Consider the following 22639-nt stretch of genomic DNA (forward strand, 5'->3'; position numbering starts at 1 on the left):
TTCTAGATAGAAAGGTTACATCTTGGGACAATGTGCGGGAGCTGGGAAACTTTTGAGTCTGCAAAAGAGTGATTGATTGGAGTGAACGCCCTTGACAAGGTGCTCTTGAGATTGCAGAAACAGGCCATGTTCCGTTTCGCCTAGATGCTCATCACCACCTCAAATCCGATTTTTATAATGTACATCTCAAATACCTAGATATCCATGAAGATGGGCAACAGATTTCACGTAATAGTTTGACAAAGGATAGCTGCTTTACGGATAATGGCAACCTAACCATGGCGCTATTATACCTCTGCTGTATATAGAGCTCAACTCAAGTAACCAAACCAATGTGCTTTATTACTAAATAAGAAGGTATTTTTCTCTTTTATTACTTCACTTCTCCTTGAAATTCAGCATGGTCCAACATCTTCAGCTCATACGTAACCCGCCTCAGCCACTGAAATTGCCGGACCCCGCGGATGTGCGATGACTCCGCAAGTACCTTGCCTCACATTGAGTGCGTAAAGGTACATGAAGCTTCTCGATGCCTACGAGGCAGCAGTATTAGCGATACTTTCAACTCATCCATCTTTGTCACCGCAGCGACTCGCGTCAACGAATTGCGCCCAACAAATTTGATCTGAATTAATCAGTATTCCAGCAATTCAATTCTTTGCTTTCCTCAGCAAACGCTTCTCTCTCAGCCGAGCTGGTGAAACTGCTGCGGAATTGGCCATATGCCACTAACATGCTCCGTACAGGCCCTAACACTGGTACCTGGTAAAGGATGTTGTAGGTAGGAAGGAACGACATGCTCACCTTCTCTTCACTCCCTCCATGAAAAAGAGCAGATCGAACCAAAGGAGCAGTGGTTGCATCAAACCACCACACATCTTCGAATCGTCCAGATTCAAAGTACCGTTACCACAATCTATGTTCCAGCCACCACCAGCATATCTTTTGCCGAGCATTAGCTTAAACGCCAATATCCCAGCCAAGATCCACGATGCAGAACCTCACGCCGTCCGCGGCCGCCGATGATCCATCCGCTCGCAGAGCTGTAAGTCCATGCCAATGATTATGATCCCTTGCCCGGGCTGCAGACCATGCCCTGCATCGCCTGCAATGCTACGATAGGTGCCCTGAGAGGGTGTTGAGGGAGCTTATAGTGTGATGTTGGTTGAATTTCAAACATGACTTTGTTGCTGACGACTGCGCCTCAGTGCGACCAATGCCGTCTTAGAAAGGTGAGTCGAGAGTCTGACGAAGATGCTGTCACGATATAGAGCATATCGTCCCTCCTCTCTGGGAACCGGGCTTCTGAATTTGCTTCTGAATTGCAACAATAGATTCGCTGTGACAAAGAGTGGCCGTGTTCCAACTGCAGAACAGCGAACCGTACCTGCACGTCTACTGGTGCTGGGCAACGACCAAAGGAGCCGCGACAACGTGTTCTAATATCATCACAATAGTACGTCCATCTCCATCTAGGATACATGCTTGGAACCTTGCTCTCATATTGATGTCCATTGCTACCCTGGCTACCTTTGCCATTCTTTCAAATCATTGTTGCTGACTAGTAGTTGCTCTCTTTCCTTCTCAGCGAGAGAAAGATTGACCAGATCGAAACACGCCTGGGCAGCATCGAAGGTATCCTCAAGAACGTTTTAAGTTCTCTAGCCACAGATGCCTCCAAGTTTATACATACGCCGGCAACAACAGCAACAGACTTCAACATCCAAACCACCTCGTCCAACGCCGACTATGACAGTGCCAGTGAAGAATCGGCCCTTGGCGGCGACTCGGGGCTCACCGTGCACACCGCCTTTGCAAGCGAGTTCCTCGAGCGTGCCGTTAAGAGAGCGCCTCTTAGAGCTCTGGACCCTAAGATGGAAAGTGCTCTCGCCAATCTCCGCCAGCTCGTCGAGATGCAAAAGAAGCGTTCGATAAGCCATGGGCCTCGCTTCCCGTTGCAGCAGCCTGTTCCTCCAGGGGGCGTGAGCAAGCTGGCGATGCCACCGCAGGCAACTGTGGCTGCTCTTCTGAGACATGTCAAGAGTAAGTTTGTTATTACCAACAAGTGAAAAGAAACAAGATGCTAATCTGACTCGACAACACCTTCAGCCGCACCTCCCACCTTTTTCACCATCCTCTGCACTCTAGTCGGCATAAAGGACTTTTCAGAGCTCTGCAGCGCCGTCTATTTCCCTACCGAAGACTACCCCGACGCAACTTTTGCCGTGGTCAATGCCATGTTGTATAACCTCTTCGTAGAGCAACACTCGCTGGCGAAAGAGGAAGCGGTGCGTGAAGAGTACAGCAAGTACGTCATCATCTGCAAGACAAATCTGGAGACGACGCTGGCCAACTTTCCGCTGTTCTTGTCGCCAAAGATTGAGAATGTGCAGGCATTGCTTCTTGGGGTAAGTTCTATGCTTGCTATGCTAAAATCATCTCTCTCGTGTAGAGAGTTGTACGAGTTCCCTATACTAACATGTACTGCATATAGTGCCTCTATGCCATCGACGTCTCCAGACCCTCTGTGGCCTGGCATCTCATCACAATGGCAGCCTGGCTATGCCAAGCAGGCGGTTACCATCGAACAGAGTCGCTTAGAAACGACCCTCCGCTGGTTGCGCGGCAAAAGAAGATTGTCTTTTGGCACGTCTACACCTTGGACAAGGGCTTGGGCCTGAGACTTGGACGAGCGTCGGTGATTGCAGAATGTGACATTGATATTCCACGCGAGTTTGAAGTGAATGGCTTTGATCATCTAACCTCGACTACGTTCCCGACCTTGTGGGTCAAGATAAGCAGCTTACAGAGCCGGATTTACGAACAGCTGTAAGGAGACTCTTCTCTTTCTTCTCTTCTCTTCTCTTCTTCTCTTCTTCCCTTCTCTTCTTCCCTTCTCTTCTTCTCTTAGTTCTCATCTTATGCTACAAGTGCTAATGGAGCTCGTACAGATACAGCCCGGTTGCCCTAGCAAGTCCTCAGGCTGATTTGGTCCAACGTGCCCAAGCTCTGGCTGCCGAAAGCAGCAAGCTGGAGATTGAGACGGACGAGACGCGCGAAAAGGTCTACACGCTTCTGAAATCGATAGGAACTTCGGAAGTTGTAGATGTCTTTATCAAAGGCGACGAAGTTCAATTCTACGTCACCAAGACGCTCATCTATCGAGTTATACCGGCTCCAGAAGGGTCCATTACTCGATTTTGTGACGAGTGTCTGGATGCGGCACGCCATGCCATGAAGACGCACCAAGAATGCGTTGTGTTCATGGATATCAGCACTTATATGCGATCCATGTATATCCACTGGTAAGGCACCCTTCTCCATGGAAACAAGGGCCCTTGGACCCCCAAGGGTACACAAGTTCTTTCGTTGCCGGATGCTAATATTATATCGTAATGGTCACAGGAACCTTCTTCTTACACCCTTTGCCCCATTTTTTGTCTTATTCTGCTATGTTATCGAAACATCTTCACTTGCAGATCTTAAAGTTCTCCAAGACTTTGTCGACTCACTCGAAGGGGGAAGAGGGCTCTCAGAGCCCATTGACAAGCTCTACCTGCTTTGCAAAGTCATGTTTGATATCGCCAAGCTGTACGTGGAAGCCAAGACTCAGCAGCAACAAGACGAAAACTCCATCTTTATTGGAGACGAGTTTGAGATGTACCTAAGCCAACTGGGTTTCATCCCTAATGAGGATCAGGTCATGGCCAATGCCAGCACCAACGATGCTGGTGTGCCGGCGCAAGGCAGTGGGCAGGTATCGCAGTTGGCAGATTGGTTCTTTGGCAGTCGTAACATGATTGGCTTATTGGAAGAGGACCTCTCTCAGATAGACTCCCATAGGTGGATGCAGCCTGATGAGATGTAGGGCTTGTGGACTGGGGCGAGATTGAAGGAGACGATATTGTCAGGCACCATCGGGTTTGTAGTTATTTTCATACCCATTAATAGAAAACGGCATCCAGAATGATTCTCACTGAGTCAATCAGTGGGAAATCTCGGGTCGTACAGCTCGTATCCCTCGTCTTCTGTGTCACTCTCCACCAGCGAGCTCTTATACGCCAATGGCAGAGTTGAAGCCGTCTCCCCTGTTTCCATCAGCCCTCCAGAACGTTGGTCTGCCAGTGTATGGGTTGTATCTGTTTGTTGCGCATCGGCCGAAGCTGCTGGCTCTGCGGGAGCAAATGCGCTCTTGAAGCCAGTCTTCTTGAAGCCGCCCTTTTTGAAACCGCCACCGCTGCCACCGCCGGCATTACCAGCGCTCGAAGAGAGCGCATCCTGGTCGCTGAGCTTGATGCTGACGATGCCGTCTGCCTTGGCCTCGGCCTTTCTCGCCTTGGCGCCGGCGTTGGGATCGCGCACCATGGCCTTCATGTCCTTGAGGCGCTGCTTGTGGCTGTGGTCGTAGCTGCTGAGATGGGCCTCATAGTCGTTCATGCGGGAGTAGCCCTTGGAGCAGAGGCTGCAGTAGAAGGACTTTTGGGCCTCTTTGGCAGAGGTGGTCTGCGCCGGAGGGAGGGTTTGGTGTCTCTGGCGAGAGCGACGCGTTAGTTTTGGCGATGTCGCATTGGCGAGATTGGGAGAGGGCAATTGCACGTACAGGAGGCATTGTGGCTGCTGCTCGAGATTTGGAACCGAATGCGATTGACTGAGAGGTAAAGAGTGTTGTATGTCGCTTGGGCGAGGCGCAGCTTTTGCGGATGCGCTGCCGTGAAGCTGGCGATTGGCAACTTTTTGGTGATGACGATGGCGATAACGATTGGAGAGCAAACGGCGTGGCTGTCGGAAGTTCGGAGCCCGGAGCTCCGTGGAAGCTATGGTGGGGGACGTGCCGTTAGTACCCTGTACTTGGCGGATACTGGCCGGATCGCTACTGGGAGCGCAAGAGTGCGGGGTACCGGCAAGGTTAAAGGGCGAGGGCCGCTGTCTTGACGGCACGTTAGCGGTCAGCTTCAGCGGGAGAGCTCCCTTGCAGCGCTACGGCCGAGCTACCAAACACTGCTAGAGGCAGAAGAGTTAGGATTACGCGCTTCAGCTTCGGGCTCGGAGTGGCTTTGATGGTAGATGATGTGAATGGATTTGGCAAATTAGACAGCTCATTTCGCTATGGCGGTGGTATGCAAGGGAGAAGAGGACGGCAATAGGACAGGATATAGCGTCAAGTGGGTGTGGCTTGCATGCAAAGACTCCATAGACTCGCATGTGCAAGCTGTAAGTTGTGTAAATACGTGTTCATACATGCTTTAGTAGCTGCTTCAAGCTGCCGGATGCCCAAGATGCTACACCGAGTGATTGGAGCTATGCTGGATTGAATGATATGCTAGAACTAATAGGGTAGGATATTCTGATCTGGACAGACAGAGCTGTGTTTTGAGTAAAGATGGAGACGGCGGTCAACTAGCAATTCGAGTAGCCGAGATGTTGCCAAACGAGAGTCCGAGTGGCCCGATTAGAGAAGAACAAATTCATTTGAAATTCAGGCCTTTAATAGACTTTTAAGATACGAAGCAAGAGGCAAAGAAGCCGATTGCGACTGATTAACATTTTCTCTCCAGCTTCTGCTCTGTCTTTTTGCATGGAGTTGTGGTGCATTTTGATTTTCTCTCTAGGTCAAGTTGGCGGACAGCTCCAACAGCCCATTTCCCCAATAGGCATAGACTCACCCCTCCATGATACTATTGCAGTCGTCGCTATTGGTCCCCCCCAGCCTTGGCTATTGGTACCTTGATTTTTTTTTCCCAACACGAGGTGGTAATGGCCTGTTGCTCGGACTGATCACATATGCAAGTCTTACTCGGACATTTTCGTCTTTAATTCGGAATCTTTCCACAGTCTAAATTCGAAAGAGGGAATTTCAAAAAAAAAATCAGGCAAGGAGGAAAAAAACACCGAAAGAAGCCTCAAAACCACCTGCCAATCGCCATGGAGAGCGATTGGGACGCCGAGAGCCTGCGCTCGCGGCGAGATCGGAGGGACTCGAACTCGACGTTTATTTCGCTGCTCCAGCTCGACCCTGCGCCCATGGACTCTGACGGGGATACGCCGACTGAAAAGCAGAATCCAATGGACTCCCTGGCTCCGGATGGCGCCTCTGTTGAGCGAAGTGTGGGCAGCATCAAGTCTGGCTCGACCATGGCCCCGGGGCTGAGTGGCAGCGGCCACGGCGCCATCTACTACCGTTCGTTTTGCCCTGGATGACCCCTGATTGGCCTCCTCTGCGTTCCGCTTTTGCTTTGCTCTTTGCACCTTTTATTGGTTTTGCCTGGCTTGGTTTCATGCATTGTATCCTTGGCTTGGGTGGTGGCGTATGGGGTGTGTATGTTGTATTCGGAGTGTTCTTCTGCTAACCTGCCTCTGATGATGCATTGTCAATAGTCACCCGGATGCAAAAGTATTCCAGCTATGCTGTGTCCGTGTTCACCACCATGCACCTGGCCAATGTATCTCTCCTTCCGGCGATTACACGAAGCGTGGCCGGCTCGGAAACCTACCTCCTCATGGGCCGGGAGCTCTACCAGACGTCTATTACGGAGCCGTTGCTGGTTGGCTTGCCGGTGCTGATGCACATCGGTTCGGGAATTGCTCTACGCCTGCTGAGGAGATCGGAAAACATACGACGATATGGAGGGTCGACACCGGGCATGTTTTCGTTGATAAGTTCACGAACCGACAGCACGACGTCTTCATCTCGCTCTTCGGTTCGACTCTGGCCGCAGGTGAGCTGGATCTCTTGGTCTGGCTACATCTACACGGCCTTTTACGGCGCCCATGTCTTTATGAACAGAATCCTGCCCCTGGTCGTGGAGGGAGATAGCTCCAATATCGGTCTGGCCTATGTCTCCCACGGCTTCGCCAAGCACCCTATAATTGCGGCCACTGCCTACCGGGGCCTGATTGGAATCGGATGCGGCCATATGGTTTGGGGACTGGCCAAGTGGTTCGGAATTGCGCCCTCGACCAGCGGCTGGTGGGGGAGCCAAGCAGTCGCGGTTGATAAGAAGACCAAACGCCAGCGCAGGCGGCGTTGGCTGGCGATTCAGGCTGCAGTAGTGGCCGCGGCTGCATTGTGGGCAGTGGGAGGGCTCGGGGTTGTTGCGCGAGCTGGAGCGTCCGAAGGGTGGGTTGGGAAGTTGTACGACGATCTGTTTGCTCACGTCCATCTCTGAGGATCGGGGCCCTGGTATTGGACGGTGGAAGCAGCACCGGCCAGGGGTTGACAGCTACGCCAAGCAATGACGACAATGACGACGAACGAATACACACGACCTTTATACGAGCATCACGTACGTACAAGCACCGCGTTGGGCATGGGCATGGGCATGGGAGCGCATTTCGAGGAGGGTTCAATATGAGTCGTGAATACGGCTTAGCACGGCAATATGCGGATGATCTGCGCTAGGGGAACAGGCAAGGCCTATCCGAAGCACCGGGAGGATACTACTCCAAGCGGATGATTTTTTCCATCTACTATTTATTTATAAATTTCATTTCGGCATAACTCCGAACGTGTGGATGGGGAGTGAGTGCGAGAAGAGGCGGAGACGAGGGGGGCAAATTGGAGAAGGCCGGCGAGAGTATCCTAACAGAGAATGGGAGGGAGAGAGAGGGAGGAGGCAAAACACCACGGTGGCCAGCATGGGCGGAATCTCGCCGGAAAGGAAAAGAAGGAAAAAAAAGGGAAAAAAGAAAAGAAAAAAAGAAAAAGAGACTAAAACCAGAGCTGAGCTCGACGGCCCTCAGCCAGAAAACTCCGAGAGCTGAGCTGCATAAACAAGGGGAGGGGCTGCTGATTTGTTCTGCGCTCGCCCAGACTGCCAGGAGGCGGTATGGAATGCTGGTCGCTGTCTTGTTTCTTTTCTTTTTCCTTCTTTTTCTACTACTGCTACTAGCATGCGTGTAATTTGCACCTTGAATCACGGCTTGGGCTGCCTGTATGGCCGTCTATTGGCTCTGGCCTCCGCGGCTGATACAAGCGTACCTGCAGGCGTCTCCTTTTAGAAGTGACCTCTGAGCAGGGAGGGGCAAAGCCGACGCAGAGCCTACCGTTGGACTAGACAAATAGACAAGTCTTGGATTTCTCAGCTGCAAAGACTATCATTTTTTTTTTACGACGAATGTGAACTAGGAGGAGAATTCTGGATCGAAAAGACGACGATTAGGACGATAAGAAACGGTCTTGTGATGGTTCTCTTTTGGTGTTTTAGATGGAGAGTTATCAAGGACCTCCGTACAGACGGTAGATACACACTACTGCAGTGCAATTACTCAGTGGCTACGTGTACCTGCTTGCGGGGAACGCCATATCAGATGTACCTGGTGCTGGGGTTCGGTGCCATCAACATGAGGTGCATGTAGCATTTTGCAGTGGGATTGGATAGCGGCTGCATTAGCGATTGGCCGGGATGTGGAATGGATGCCGGGCAAGAGAGTCTGAGGGAGGTGAGGGGCCCGGCCATGTAAGAGGAGAAAAAATAATAGCTCGAGCAGAGGGGGAGAAGGGGAGGAAAAAAAGCAACGAAATAATGACATAAAATAAATTGCATTAAAACAATAAAAATCAAATCAAATAAATCAATACATTGAATAAATCCCCCCAACCAGCTTCAGACGCAGTCCCGCAAACCCCGACAAATTGAGAGCCTCGAAAAGCTACTGGAGCGCTGCAAAGAGCCTCCAGCTCTCCACGGGAAGGGCCGCCCTTCTATATAAAGAGCCCGGCGAGACCCGAGTTCAATTTCCAGCGCCCTGATTCAGAACCTGGGAACCTCGACCGCAGCGGCCTCTCTAGCGATTGGATTTTTTTTGATTTTTTTGATTTTTGATTTTTGATTTTTGATTTTTTTTTTTTGCGCACTCGAGCCCGTGCCGTTTTACAGTGACATACCGTTTTAGTGGCCGTGCTCAACTTGTCTTTTTTTGCGATTTGCGTCCAGCCGTTTTAGCGGTTTCCCATTTCCCTTTCGGTGCCTGAGACAAAAGTGGCTTATCTGGAACCCCAGAATTTCAATCCCTTCCAAAAACACCAAATTCCCACGTTGCGTGTCACCGAAAAGCAAGTCTTTTCCAATTTCTCTTCTTCTTGTTTAGACCCTGGTCTTACTCTTTTTTTTTTCTGTCTCTGCCTCCCTTCGAGAGAGAAGCAGGCCATCCGGTCGTTTCCTCTCTTCTCCCCCCTTCCTTTTCTCTTTTCTCTTTTCCCGCCTCGCTAGAATTCATCATCCTTTTCTTTTTCTTATTATTGAAAGCCACTTTTGCCATCCCTCACATACTCTGTTCATCACACCTTTCTCCACCGCAATTCCCTCCGAGGCCTCGCTTGTGGGCTTTTTTTTTTTTTTTTTTTTTTTTTTTGCCTGTTGTCCGAAGGGCGGGCCAAGAGCAGCAGGCCGAAGACCGAGATAGCTACGACGTTGGGAGGCATATATTGATGGTGTCCTTCTCTTATTCACACTTGCTTGGAGAGAGGCCTGTCTGTAGCGCATAGGGACTCCCTGCACCTGTGCTTGTTGTCCCCTCGTCACCATTACAAACACACAACAGCACATATCCATACACGCAAACACATGCTCTGTATATAATCACGTACGTGCTCGCTCTCTCTTGGTCCCTGTTTCTCTCCTTTCCCATCTCATATTCTCGCATTCTTACCGGCTCTTCCACGCAGACAGACTTACTTGCCTCACACACGGCCATGTCTTCCCACAACATGAAGAGAAAGGCGTCGCACAGCGACCCCGGCAACGCTGATCCTCTGCCCCATCCCGGCCGCGGCGATGCCTCGTCCAAGCGGCAGCGCCTCGCCAAGCCCGCGTGCGACGTCACCCGAGGCGTGTCCGACGAGCTGCTGCTGCGCATCTTCTCCTACGCCGACGAGCAGACGCTGCTGCACCTGGCGGCCGTGTCGCGGCAGTTCTACAGAGTCTCGTCTGATCCGCAGCTGTGGCGCCAGCACTACTACCGCAGGTTCATCCTGCCGCGCGCCAACCGCATTCCGGGCCTCAAGGTCGCCAACCGCTCGTACGCCCGCGTCCCCAGCATACGCGAGGCTCCCGGCCAGGGGCAGGGACAGAAGCAGCAAGAGAGCCGAGGCCTGGTCTCAGCCTCAGCGTCTGTGGGGGCCGAATCGGGACCGGGCAGCAGCAGCAGCAACAGCAGCAGCATCGCCAACCGCAGCAGCCTCGGCGTGTCGTCGTCGTTGGCCGAAGCTGAGGCAGCCGAGTTTGAAATCGACTCCATCAAGCCGCCCTTTAGTCCGGTAGACCCGTCGGGCAAGGCACGGGAAGCCTCAGACGTCGACTGGAAGCAGCAGTACAGGCTGCGGCACAACTGGGCCCGCGGCCTCTGCGAGGTGCGCCACGTCCAGGTCAGTCCCGTCAACTTTGCCTTGACGCCCATCGAGGAGCGCCGCACGCTGGTCAAGGTCGTGGATGGCCTCGCCGTGACGGTGGACATGCAGGCCGGGCTGCGCGCCTGGGACTTGCGCACTCAGGAGTCTATTGCGCAGACAACCACCGAGACGGACGATGGCATCTGTCTGGTGCCCACGGCGCTGGCCCTGGACGGGGGGGAGGCTCTCTGCCGATGTGCTGGACATTATGCTTGGCTTCAACGACGGCACCTTTGGCATCTGGCGCCTGATTGTCTCTGAGGGGCGGTTGTCTGTCTTGTACCGCCAGGACAAGAGCTATGTGGGCAGACTTGTATCGGTTGCCTACTCGTATCCTTATGCCCTGACGGCTGCAGAACTGGGCTTTATCTCGCTGTATTCATTTGAGCGGCCCAGAGCAGAGCCCGAGACTGAGTTGGCCTCTGCTGCAGCTGACGCAGGTGCTTCTTCTGTGTCTGTTGAAGAGGCTGCCAAACATCATGGCGGCAATGAAGATGGCGATGCAGCCGAAGAAGAACAGCCATCCATATTCCAGGTGTACGGCGAGGTTGTCAAGAGCAGAACTCTCGCTCACCCGCAGGTGCTCTCGTCGCTCAAGTCTGATTACTCGCGACAGCCTCTCGTCCTGTCTCTCCGCAAGCTCAAGTCGTCGGCCGTTGCCTCCATCGCCTACTCCTTCGACACTGCTGGTGGCTGGGCCATTGGCATCCAGAACTTTGACATTCGGCCTTCGGGCAGCTCCAAGCCCGATGTCATCACGTCTCGCGTTGCCTACACGCTGCCTGCCGAGACTGGCCACTTTGTCACCTCGACCCAGTACCGGCCAAAGTGCCCTACCTGCTCCAACTTTCCAGATCTGTTCCTGGATGACGACGAGGGTGGACCGGCCAAGCTCTGCTACAGCCATCCGTATCTCCTTGCCACCATGCACGACAACACCCTTGTGCTCTTTGTTGTCACTGCCACGGAAAAGTCGTTTGCCATTTCCAATGCCATGAAGCTCTATGGCCACACTTCGGGCATTGCAGACGCCGACATCACCCCGGCGGGCACGGCAGTCAGCGTCAGTGAGCGTGGCGATGAGATTAGAGTCTGGGATCTGGATGGGCACCACGATAGCGCGAGTGTCGAGGTCAGGCCCCGGGTGAATAGGAGCTCTGGCGATGCCCAAGACGCTGCCGCATCAGAGGATGCCGAACCGAGGCGAAACTGGGTTGGGACTGACAACCAGAGGGTGACTGTTCTTCGACAGACGTCGGACGGGAGGGAGAGCTTGGTCACGTATGATTTCACTTGAATCTTGACATGTTGAGGGAACAGATTAAAATGGCATGTATAGCCTTGGATGGGTTGAAAAAAAGGAATGATTTTTTTATTTTATTTGGATGGGTGATTTGGATGCGATTAAGATGGCAAATGCATGTTGGTTTGGGAATATTTGGCAGGCGAGCTCGTTTTAGCTATTTACAGAGGTATTCCATCTTTTCATAAATCTGGCAGTGTTCTTATTTCTTTGGTATCTATTGAAGACTGCATTCATCGCGTGATGAGGGATGGTGCTACTGCAGTGAGGAAACTCATGAATTCTGTTGTAGTCTTCTTTCTTTGAATGTGGTTTCTCAAATGCAATAAGACATATTTTTAGTGTCTTGTCCCAATCTATTTTGAAGTTTTGTCTTCATCCATCGTCAGACCTGCCTTCTCTCAACACATGCGACGTCTCAAGCCAATAACGAACATGTCATTTTCAAATCTCATCTCCTAGATGTTTATTTTTACGCATGTTTGCCGGCCTCCGCGCACGGCCGTCGGATGAAATCCCGTTCGATGCAACAATAAGCATTCTAGATTTTGCCTTTGCTTACCCTCAAACACAATAGAGAGAACCAGCCGGCTGTCGCTCGTTTTGCATCCCTGCTAGACGTGCCGCGGCGCCCCGATGCGACTCTGTAGATTGATACGCGACAAGCTCATGAAACATGAGTGTACCCTGCTGTAAAGAAATTGGCGGGGGTTTAAATTCATGGTGGGAAACATTTGACGTGAGAGGGAGGGGGCAGGAGCTGAAAGAGAGCTCGCATGTATTACTGCTGTTGGCGGTGGCTAGCATTGGATAGCAAGGGTATGCATTCCTTTGGAATGCTATTTTGTGAGCGTGAGAAATAGTTTTTTGGTGTGGGATATTTGAGGGTGTGGTACCAATGTATTTGAGACGGGCAAAGATGGCGTAGGATTCCAGAATTGATTATATGACATTCATCCGCAGAGAAACATGACAAAGTGAGTGAGGTGTTTTGAACAATATATACAATTGTTGCGCCGATTCCGAATATTTTGTTATTAATTGGTCCGACTGGGGAAGAGGACAAAGATTTTGTCTCACGGCTTGGCTTGGGTGAATACGAATCTCATAGGCGTTTTGTATGTCACGGCTTGGAGAATACATGACGGATCTCATGGGCAAACTCAACGCTTTTGTGACATCTTTTCTCTTGAATATTTGTTACACCCATTCATTTCTTAAAACCTCTCTGCAGCAACCTCATCCGCCTTTGCAGGTTCCCTCTCCTCTGCTCCAGGATAATCCGCATTTCCCTTCCCTCTCGTGCCCTTCTCCACGCCCTCTGGCAGATCCCATCCGTGCTCTCTCACAGGATCGCTAGCATTAACATTGGCAGCCACGGCACCCAGCCCACCTCCCTTCTTATGATCGTGGCCGTGCATCTTTGTGCCAGTGTGTTTCTTTCCTGGTAATTGTGAAGCCACCTCTCGGCCTTCTTGACCTTGCAATGGACGGCCGTAGCCCGCATTCACGTCCTTTGAAGTGGCGCCGGGAAAGTCTAGGGGGTCTGACCGCCCAGAAGGGTCGACTTCGGGGTTGTTGGCCTGGCCGGGGACTTCTGAGTAGGAGTTTGGGCGGAAGGATGCTTCGGCTGGGGCGGTTCCGGGGGGATGAAGCTCAACGTGAGATTCTGGGAAGCGGTCGTTGCCGACTTTGATGCCGGGTTGGTGCTGTAATAGGTTTCTTTTTGTCAGTAGGAGGATTGAGTATAATGAAGCTTTTAGATATGACTTACGCCTCCTTTCATCATGGGTTTGGATCCCGGCTTGCGAGCATGGAATTCGCCCGAGTAGTGCGCAGGATGTTCAGACATGATAATTGTGTTTTTTCAGTCGATTCTTTTAATTCTGTGATGTTGTGAGAAATTGATGTGATTGTGATTGTCAATTCTTCAATTGTAATTTGAACTTTTCTTCATTGTTTGCTTGTCTGGAATATATATATTCACATCGGAGGCGAGTCGATGAGCTCATAGTGTTGTGTTGTTGCCAGTGCATTACATCATGCGCTCTCCACCAAAATGGTGAGAATAACGGGACAGAAATGACAGATTACTTCTATTCTTCAATCATAAAGTATGATTTGTACGGTGATGATAACATCGATACATCATGCTTTCGAAACACGTGAAAAAGAGCTCTCTTTGTGTGAAGAAGAACCAATGAATCATTTGTGGCGTCAGCCTCACTCACCTATATGGCATGACTTTATATTTCACCGACCAAATTGCACTCGCTGGAGATATTGCAATTATATTTTTAAGTTGGCCGTTTTATAATACGTCACTAGACAGCTTGATATTCTTCATCTGCCCGTTGATCCCCTGCCCAATCGCCGCAAGTGGCGCCTCAATTGCCATCGGCCCCTCCTCCATGTATCCTCCCCAGATGCCCATCAAGATGGTCACTTCTTGGCGTTGAGTGCCGACCGAGATAAACGTTTGAGGCCCGATTGCCTCGACTTTGACGTCGCTCCATTTGTTCAGCGCCAGCGTCAGATTGACTGGGTACGCAATATTGTCAGCGACGAGCATGAGGTTGGTTGACGTGCCGTTGCCGTTGAGGAAGCTGCTGTCGGGGCCTGAGAAGAGCGCTCCGCCGTGGGATTTTGGAAGCACCGAAAAAGAAAGCGTGTAGTTTCGTCCCTTGCTTGTTAGAGGCGTCTTGAGATGGGCGCTGCGTCCGTTGAGCTGGAGAGCGCCGCCGCTCACATAGGCGCCGTTTTCGAGGCTGCCGTGGTAGCCATTCCCGGAGCCATCTCGGACAGTGGCTGTTAAAGACGATACAATGTTGCTGCCAAAGGCGTAAGACAGGATTGTTGGACCCTTGGAGGGAATCCGCTGATCGAGATTTTGATCCGGCACTGCAGGCTGGAGAGTGGCAAATAGACCAGCATAGTCCTGTTCTTGCAGCGAGCCGCCCCATTGCTTGTCAGCCAGAGCTGGCAAACCATTGCGAACCATGTAGTAGGCCTCGTGGTAAGTGCTGGCATTTGGGCCCCAGTCATTCCACACAACAGCCAAGTGCCCTAGTACGTTGGGGCTGTCTCGAGGAGGGTTGTTGGTTGCGTTGGCGGCGTCGAGAATGTTGGGAGCGAACGCACTGCCGTCGGGAGATCCGTGGAAGACGCGCTGGATGTCGAGCTCTTTAGGATATTGGTTGCCGTCTGAGTATTTGAGATCCAAGTAAAAGTAATCATCGCTGTTGACAATGGTGTAGCCGTTGTCGATAAAGTCGAACAGTCCGTTATCCTGGCCAATCTGCCAGTGCTGAACCGTCACGTCCTTGTTGACATTGATGGAGCCTGGTGCATGCGAAGGAGGAAAAGTGCCCCAGATACGAGTGCTTTTGCCCGAGATGGATTGGATGTACTCGCTCATATCATTGACAAAAGTGCTGTACTCGTTGATAAAGTTGCTGTCGTATTCGTCCGCTCCGATGTGCACAATCTTGGAGTGGAAGTTGTTAATAGCAGCCTTCCAGTAAGACTTGACCGTGGGAAGCGTCTCCGGATGGCTCAAGTTCAGCATACTAAAGTCGGAGAGAGCAATCTCGGGCCTCCAGTCTGTGGTTGCCATCGAGTGGCCTGGCGATTCAAACTCTGGCAAGATGGTTACGCCGCGGCTTGCACATTTCTGCTGCAAGTTGTCGAATACAGAAGGGCTGTATGTTTCGTTTGTTGGGCGTGCGAGACCAGCAACTGCTGGGTCTGTGGAGGCGATGCGGAAACCTGCGTAGAGCTCGAGAGCAAGTTGATGGCTACCGAGCTTGGCGGGATCCCAGACATGGTCACTGAGATGGAGATGAAGGACGTTTTGCTTGAAGAATGACAAGTAAGAGCACAGCTCTGCGAGGAAGTCTGCTGGGTAATAATGACGACCAACGTCCAACTGAGCAAGCGAATCATGGCAAATAGTTAGCCATCTTTTCTCAAGATGAGTTACTCTCTGGATTTTTCATGTGAGCTGCTTACCATCATGCCTCTCTCGGACCATCCTGGAGAATCAATGCCCGTCCCAATCTTCAGCTTCTTATCATTGATCAACGCTTGCTGCAGGACTGTTCGCGTTCCCCACCATGCTCCAAGAGGACTTGCGCCGCTAATGGTGATTCCCGAAGAAGTGACGGAGAGACGGTAGCCTTCTGAAGTCTTGTTTCCCGCGGCATTGACGAATTGCGATTTGTCATTATCGAGTGTAAGGTAAATTGCATTTGAAACGGCCTTGATGCCTGGAAGCACCACTGCGTTGACTCCAATGCCGGCAAGATCACCCTGAAAAGTCTCTGCAAACTCCCACAGAGAAGGGGGAATCAAGGTGAGGCCATCTTGGTCACGTGTAGAAGAATGCGAGAGGTCAACAATGATGGTATGCAGATTCCTCAAATCATATGTCTTGTCAGAGGTGATGGTGAATGGCACAGTCGGTATTCCAAGAAGTTGCGAGCGAGCTATCTCCTTTGTTAGAACTCGACGAAACTCTAGACTTGAATATTTGATTTGGGATACTACCTAGGGAAGCCAATCCCACGGCTACTAGGAGGAACCTCATTGCTGCAACAATGCTTCTCTTCCACCAAGCATCGACCTCTTCAAGCAATGCCCTTGATGCCAAAAAAAGGCCGTCACAATCCATAAATAGAAATGCCATGATGCTCTCAATTTGGCCATCATCTTCACCGATCTTCTATCAAACCGCGTAACGTTACAGTTAACAACCCCATGGGGATAAACGACCGGGTTGAAGCGGAGCTTTAGCCGGGATTGACGACGAATTAAGCGCGAAGAGCACCGCGATAGATAAGAGATGCAGTCTGTCAATGTGTCAGTCAATTCCACCAATGACATCGAATGCACAGGCAACTTGTGATTTACCTTGATAGAAGATCGTTAACACGGCTCAGGTTAGTCCTCCTGTTGGAACACCAAATTTGAGAGGAACCAGCCCAGTTTACGTATTAGTGAAGTGGGGGTCACATATCCAGATCGGCTTCCGGATCGCTCTATTGTTTCGGCAGGCTAGTACGAAGTCGACACTGGGCTTGAAGCTATCGGCAGCCGTATAGCCGAGATGAGAGCTGTAGTTGAGAAGCTGCCAAACTGAGGCTGGTGAATGTAACGTCGAAGGATTTTTGTTTTAGACTGGGCTACTTTGTGAGCTGAAGATGGAGAAAACAAGCGTGGGAGTTGGAGATGTACCAGATGCCTTGTATTGGGGCACTACTACTAGTAGGTACACTTTTGCAGTTGACAGTCGTTAAGTCAGCTGCCAACCGGAGGCCTTGGCTGTGCCTGCCATACGCACGAACCTCAAACAGCTGCTTTTTAATTTGTCCTTCATGCTTCTTCATGGTCGTCTTTATTTCTCTCCATCACCACCTCCCGTCTACTCGATGCCTGTGGCTGCAAATGGACAACTCTAGCATTTATCGCTTCGTTTCGTCACTGAAGGCGCAATTCCCCGACTGCCCATGACGTTTTCTTGCAACTCGAGCCGGAGAACGACCCGATAGGAAGAACTTCTGTTTAATCGAGAGCAAGTGCTTCAAGAGCCTGATCATGGGCAAATTTTGTTTTACCAGCATCTTGAGGAGCAAAAGTCGAGTAGCCCGAATATCCGCTTCGTCCTCGATCTTTGTCTGATGCTGTATCAACTTGGTATGTCTTTTCCTCAGGACTGAATTCTTACATTCTCTGACTATCAAAATATATCTGCAGCTTGTACCCCGTGAGCCAACATCCGATTCTTTACGATCGTCGAAGAAACAATGTGCTCTTGGCGACCCGGCTACTTTAGAAGCAGAGAACGCCGACAATCGACTGCAATAAACTACACTCCAGTTCTCAAGATCCAAAGACGATAACAGAGTCTCGTAATGGCACTCCATGGCGTTCCTTCTATCGCCACAAGTCGCCCCCTACTTCGATATCAAGAGGCCTACCTAGATGCGCCGAGTCCGAACGAGCTTCTGTGCCACATTTGAAGAAATTGTTGCCTGCGTGCAGCATGTTTGGCAGCTAGAAAAGACGGTGTTTGTGCAGAGACAGCGCCTATGGCTGATGATCGATGGCTTTGACTGCGGATTGGTTGAGCTCACACTCTTTGTTGCGTGCTTGATTTCGATTCTCGCATTTTAGAGCCAACATCAGCCCAATTTGGCAAAGAATACTGCACAAATATGAGTTTGCCAATTTCCGGATACCATCTCACAGATTCCGACGACAACAGCCTCACCTTGCGAGGACTTATATTTGGAGTCCAGCGTGCAAGACAGACTAATCACGGCAACTGCTTTTCTCCTCCTTGAGAAATGTTCTGTCGATTAATCCTGGATGGCGGAGAAATGTTGACTCTGATATACCCTGCAAAGATGGCTGGCCAAGACCCATAATGCCTAAAGAATCCAAGACAAAGTAGTCAGCTCGAAGATGATCCATTGCTGAAGCTCTATGACTTATTTTTAGCCCAACGCTGCCGTCAATCGGTTGGCAAACGGGATCTGTACTTGAAAACGTTCAAAGGTTTATGGGCCTTTCTAACAAGCGATTTGCTTGAAAGAGCCGGAGCTGAATTATATGACGAATGGCACAGCCAGGATGTTTTCACTGCGCAAGCACGAGTCAAGACTTACAATCAGGGATGAAATCTGGCTCGCATGGACTTGGTCCCCCCAAGCGTTTTTTCGGATTCAAAGCTTCCCAATCGCCTCTTGCATAGACGAACGCATATGAGCATGCTACCCGCCGAATACAGGCCTTGACAGATAATTTTCCCCATAATTGGATCACAGAAATGATCTCTTGGACATGCAACTGCTGCTTTAGGAATGTATTAGCGTCATCTTACACGCATGGCACTCAGGCAACGCAGTGGCGCCATCCGTTAAAAGACAATACTTGCGACTTGTCTTTTGAAGGAACTATTACTGCTCAAATACGACGTTGAAGACTATATCGGGATATAGTAAACTATCTTCTACAATGCTGTGTAAAATATTTCATGCAATATTATTGACAACAGGATTGGAATAGGTACAAACTTCAATGTTTCTTCTAGTCTTTGATAGACTAGGGCTCTGCCAAGGATCAGGAACACGTCTATTTTTCGTGATTTTCGCTAGCCATCTCGATTCGGTAACAGTCCACAAGTTGAATGCCAAATATTGCGCAACTCGTCCCGGTACGCCAGCACGCCCGCTTGGTTCGCAAATCGCATCATCTTGGACCGGGAGCCGGGGTCTTTCTGCCCCACAATATAAACGATACTACGAAGCAATTTTGAGATTAATACCCGTAGGATGAACTCATGTCAGAGAGACGAAGAATTCCGTGATCTGAAGCAGGCAAAGCTAAGCCCTATGCCTGGTCAAGGTAAGCTTTCTACGTCCCTATTTAGCAGGTCCCTGAGTGCTGACTGGGAACGCCGGAATACACGCAGATACTGTTCACAATAGATGTTGGCACAGCTATCGGATCCAATCCGACCTTCCTCTTTGAATCGTGATGAGCTTACTGGAGGCCTATTTACATTTGCCGTGTCACACCGCGGATAGGCTGTACCTGAATCCGCAGGACCGGCGATGGTAGATAACTATAACCCACCACTGTTACTCCAGGTACATATATGTACGATTTTGCGGTAGCATCGGAAGTCCAGTCGCTATTCGGCCAACTACTGGAAAACCAAGACCCCACAAACCTATCGTAAACGGCAGCTCACCATGTCTAAGAGGGTGTTCACTGTTAAGCATGAATGAGGACGCAAATGGGACGTTACGGGCGCTGGTAGGCATCAGGTATGGCTCTACTTTTGGATCGCCACTTATGCAAGTATATAAGCTTTGAAAGTGGCTCACTCTCTACCATTCTCTCAAGCTAGCCAAGGTAGCATATGATTGCTGATCCAAAGCTTGCGACTGTTGCAAAGACAGAATGGTGGCATATCTACGCTTGCTGCCCTTCTTGGGCCTGCTTCTGGCAGATGTAACTGGTGTAGCTGCTCAAGGTGTCCAAGGAGTATCCAAAGGACAAAAGTGGACAAAAGAGAGTCAATCTTTTTTCGTTCCGGGCGCCTACATTGTTGAATTTGAAGATGAGAATGTAAGTTTCTACCCCAATTTCCACTCAATGCGCTACCATTTCTGAGTATCCTATTCGTCCGGTTCATGATGTGGTGGTTCGATTTCTGACATACGTCTTCGGGCAGGATGAAAATGCTTTGTTTGGTGATCTTCATCGACACGGCTTTTCTGCAACCAAGCGATTGAGCATCAACTCCACAATTTTTAAGGGAGCTTCTTTCCAGCTGGATTCCATTAATCTTGATCCATTCTCGACGGCTGCCAGGATTGCATCAGTCCCTTCTGTGAAGCAAGCTTGGCCTGTTCATCTGCTGAAGCGCCCTGATAACGCAACGCTTACTGCTCCAAGTAGCGATTCTAGCCACTCAGATGAAGTTGCAAACATCATCCGCCGAGCAAAGTCCGCCAACGACACCTATTCGCCCCATGTTGCAGTTCAGATCGATAAACTTCACAATGCAGGAATAACGGGCAAGGGTATCAAGATCGGCATCATCGATACTGGAGTTGATTTCAACCACCCTGCTCTGGGTGGATGCTTTGGCAAAGGCTGTGTAGTCACTTACGGAACAGACTTGGTTGGTGATGACTACGATGGCTCCAATACTCCTGTTCCTGGACCTGAGCCATATGCGAACTGTACTGGCCATGGAACACACGTCACTGGCATCATTGGCGCTCTATCAAACCCTGTGGGAATTATTGGCGCTGCCCCTGGAGCAGAGATTGGCATGTACAGAGTCTTTGGCTGCACTGGTGATGTTGGAGCCGATGTTGCCATGGCTGGAGCCACTCAGGCTTTCGAGGACGGATCAGACATTCTCTCACTTTCTCTTGGTGGAGCCTCCGGCTGGACGGAAGATTCATTCTCGGTTCTCTTGCAACGAATCGTAGATGCCGGCGTCCCAGTTGCGGTTGCCAACGGCAATTCCGGCTCGGCAGGACTGTTTACTGCAGGCACTCCGGCCAACGGCAAAGGAGTGACAGCAGTATCGTCTGTCGAGAATACCATGACACCGTATTACGGCACCATTGGATATGTGAACACGGATAAAACTTCCACAGCCGGCCAGCTTCCGTTTGTTTATGCAAATGGAGCAAATCCACTCCCGAATACCACTCTGCCACTGTTCGCAATCACCCCCAATGTCACCACAGATGGCACTTTTGCCTCCTGCAACCCTCTCAATAGCAATGCGCCGGCCGACCTCAGTGGATACATTGTTCTTGTTCAGTATACTCTTGGCCCTTGCGATACCTGGACTGTTGCAGAGTTCCTGGCAAAGAATAACAATGCGAAGAATATCTTGTACTGGCTTGACGCGCCAGGACAGTAAGTCAATGTCTGCCTTTTCCTAGCTGTAGAATAGAGCTAATAGATCCTGATTGCAGCACTTATGCTCCTGGCTCGGACGCCGCAGGCTTCGGAATGACTACACAACTGCAAGGTCAAATCTGGATTGATCAACTAGATGGCGGCAAAGAGCTTTACCTGACCTTTTTCGACTCGGAATCTGCACCCACCGGCTCAAGCTTCCTCCCCAATCCCACCAATCCCAACACCATTGATACCTTCACTAGTTGGGGCCCAACATGGCAAGCAGATGTCAACCCCTCAATCTCCACGGTAGGAGGCTCTATTCTTTCCACGTATCCAGTATGGGCAGGTAGCTACGCCGTTGACAGTGGCACTTCCATGGCTACGCCGCTGATGGCATCGATTTATGCCTTGCTGATGGAGGCACGGGGTACCAAAGACCCCAAGACTCTTTTGAATGTGCTGTCATCGACAGCGCTTCAGCTGCCATTTTATGACGGAACAACGCTGTATAATGAGCTTGCCCCCGTTGCGCAACAGGGCGGTGGGCTGGCTCAGGCCTATGATGCTGCTCACGCAACAACTCTACTTAGCGTTTCAAGCATTTCTTTCAACGACACAGACAATTTCGTCAAGAAGACAAATTTCGAGATCAAGAACACAGGAAAGAGGAGTGTCACGTACACAATCGGCCACAACCCAACTCTCACCATGTACACATTTGGAGACGGCTCTACTGGCCACTACTCTGCGCCTTTCCCGAATCCCATCGCCGATGGCGCTGCAGCCAGCCTTGCCTTTTCGCAAAAGAAGATCACAGTCCCAGCAGGAGGCTCAGCCGCTGTCACTGTCGTTGCAACCCCTCCTCATGGATTGAATGCGACGGAAATACCTGTTTATAGCGGATTCATCACCCTCAACGCTACGAGCGGCGAGAATCTTGCTATTCCATACTTGGGTGTCGTAGGCAGCCTGGCCAAGCTCCCCGTACTGGATACAGACTTCAACTACATGATTCGAGAAACTGTGTTCGTGTTGGACCCAGTCCCTGCAAACTATACATATGTCGTACCAGTTCCAACTTCGACGGTGTGGAACGAGACTCTTGTGCCTTTGCCCGATTATCCGGCAATTCTTCTTCAGATTGATGCTGGATCTCCCTTGTTTCGAGTCGACCTCGTCGCTGTTGGCGATACAAAGGCCAAGGTGAACACAACGAGTGTGCTTGGTGCTGATATCGTTGGCACCCTGCCCGGCTTCCCTATTCCGTTTGCTCCAAAGGGAGAATGGATTGTTGCATACACTGGCATGACTCAAGAAGGCATCGCCACTCCTGCGGGAACTTATCAATTTTTGGTTCGTGCGGCAAAGGTCTATGGTGATGTGAACAATCCCAAGGATTTCGAGAGTATGCTCACTCAGCCATTTAACATGGCATACAACTGGACGGCTGATGCAACATCGAGGTGAGAGTGGATGGTATAGTTGGATTGGACTTTTCTTGAAGAGAGAGA

The 22639-nt window shown here is 50.6% G+C and overlaps 7 protein-coding genes across 7 annotated transcripts; 4 read left to right on the forward strand and 3 right to left on the reverse strand.

The window, feature by feature from the left end:
• Positions 1–577: 577 nt before the first annotated feature.
• Positions 578–4770, forward strand: TrAtP1_002229 (uncharacterized protein). Its single transcript, XM_066111366.1, has 7 exons — positions 578–1045; positions 1209–1456; positions 1589–2043; positions 2110–2408; positions 2495–2829; positions 2952–3305; positions 3406–4770. Exons 3-7 carry the CDS (start codon positions 1875–1877, stop codon positions 3866–3868), a joined length of 1620 nt encoding a protein of 539 aa, XP_065967440.1. The 5' UTR covers positions 578–1045; positions 1209–1456; positions 1589–1874; the 3' UTR covers positions 3869–4770.
• On the reverse strand, positions 3982–4609 carry TrAtP1_002230 (uncharacterized protein; the record flags this gene model as incomplete). The annotated part of the gene is made up of 2 exons (XM_014085520.2): positions 3982–4530; positions 4601–4609. 2 exons carry the CDS (start codon positions 4607–4609, stop codon positions 3982–3984), a joined length of 558 nt encoding a protein of 185 aa, XP_013940995.1.
• Positions 4771–5741: 971 nt separating the features above from the next.
• On the forward strand, positions 5742–8527 carry TrAtP1_002231 (uncharacterized protein). The gene is made up of 2 exons (XM_014085519.3): positions 5742–6178; positions 6376–8527. The coding sequence occupies exons 1-2, from the start codon at positions 5923–5925 to the stop codon at positions 7164–7166; spliced, it is 1047 nt and encodes a 348-aa protein (XP_013940994.2). The 5' UTR covers positions 5742–5922; the 3' UTR covers positions 7167–8527.
• Positions 8528–9025: 498 nt separating this feature from the next.
• On the forward strand, positions 9026–11885 carry TrAtP1_002232 (uncharacterized protein). Its single transcript, XM_014085518.2, has 2 exons — positions 9026–9582; positions 9665–11885. The coding sequence occupies exon 2, from the start codon at positions 10524–10526 to the stop codon at positions 11682–11684; it is 1161 nt and encodes a 386-aa protein (XP_013940993.2). The 5' UTR covers positions 9026–9582; positions 9665–10523; the 3' UTR covers positions 11685–11885.
• Positions 11886–12901: 1016 nt separating this feature from the next.
• Positions 12902–13542, reverse strand: TrAtP1_002233 (uncharacterized protein; the record flags this gene model as incomplete). The annotated part of the gene is made up of 2 exons (XM_014085517.2): positions 12902–13399; positions 13465–13542. The coding sequence occupies 2 exons, from the start codon at positions 13540–13542 to the stop codon at positions 12908–12910; spliced, it is 570 nt and encodes a 189-aa protein (XP_013940992.1). The 3' UTR covers positions 12902–12907.
• A 459-nt stretch (positions 13543–14001) lies between these two features.
• Positions 14002–16278, reverse strand: TrAtP1_002234 (uncharacterized protein; the record flags this gene model as incomplete). Its single annotated transcript, XM_066111367.1, has 3 exons — positions 14002–15618; positions 15702–16177; positions 16239–16278. 3 exons carry the CDS (start codon positions 16276–16278, stop codon positions 14002–14004), a joined length of 2133 nt encoding a protein of 710 aa, XP_065967441.1.
• Positions 16279–19616: 3338 nt separating this feature from the next.
• Positions 19617–22595, forward strand: TrAtP1_002235 (uncharacterized protein; the record flags this gene model as incomplete). The annotated part of the gene is made up of 3 exons (XM_014085516.2): positions 19617–19826; positions 19933–21140; positions 21200–22595. The coding sequence occupies exons 1-3, from the start codon at positions 19659–19661 to the stop codon at positions 22593–22595; spliced, it is 2772 nt and encodes a 923-aa protein (XP_013940991.2). The 5' UTR covers positions 19617–19658.
• Between the last annotated feature and the right edge of the window lie 44 nt (positions 22596–22639).

Source organism: Trichoderma atroviride, chromosome 1 (genome assembly GCF_020647795.1).
Source record: "Trichoderma atroviride chromosome 1, complete sequence".
Lineage (NCBI taxonomy): Eukaryota > Fungi > Ascomycota > Sordariomycetes > Hypocreales > Hypocreaceae > Trichoderma > Trichoderma atroviride.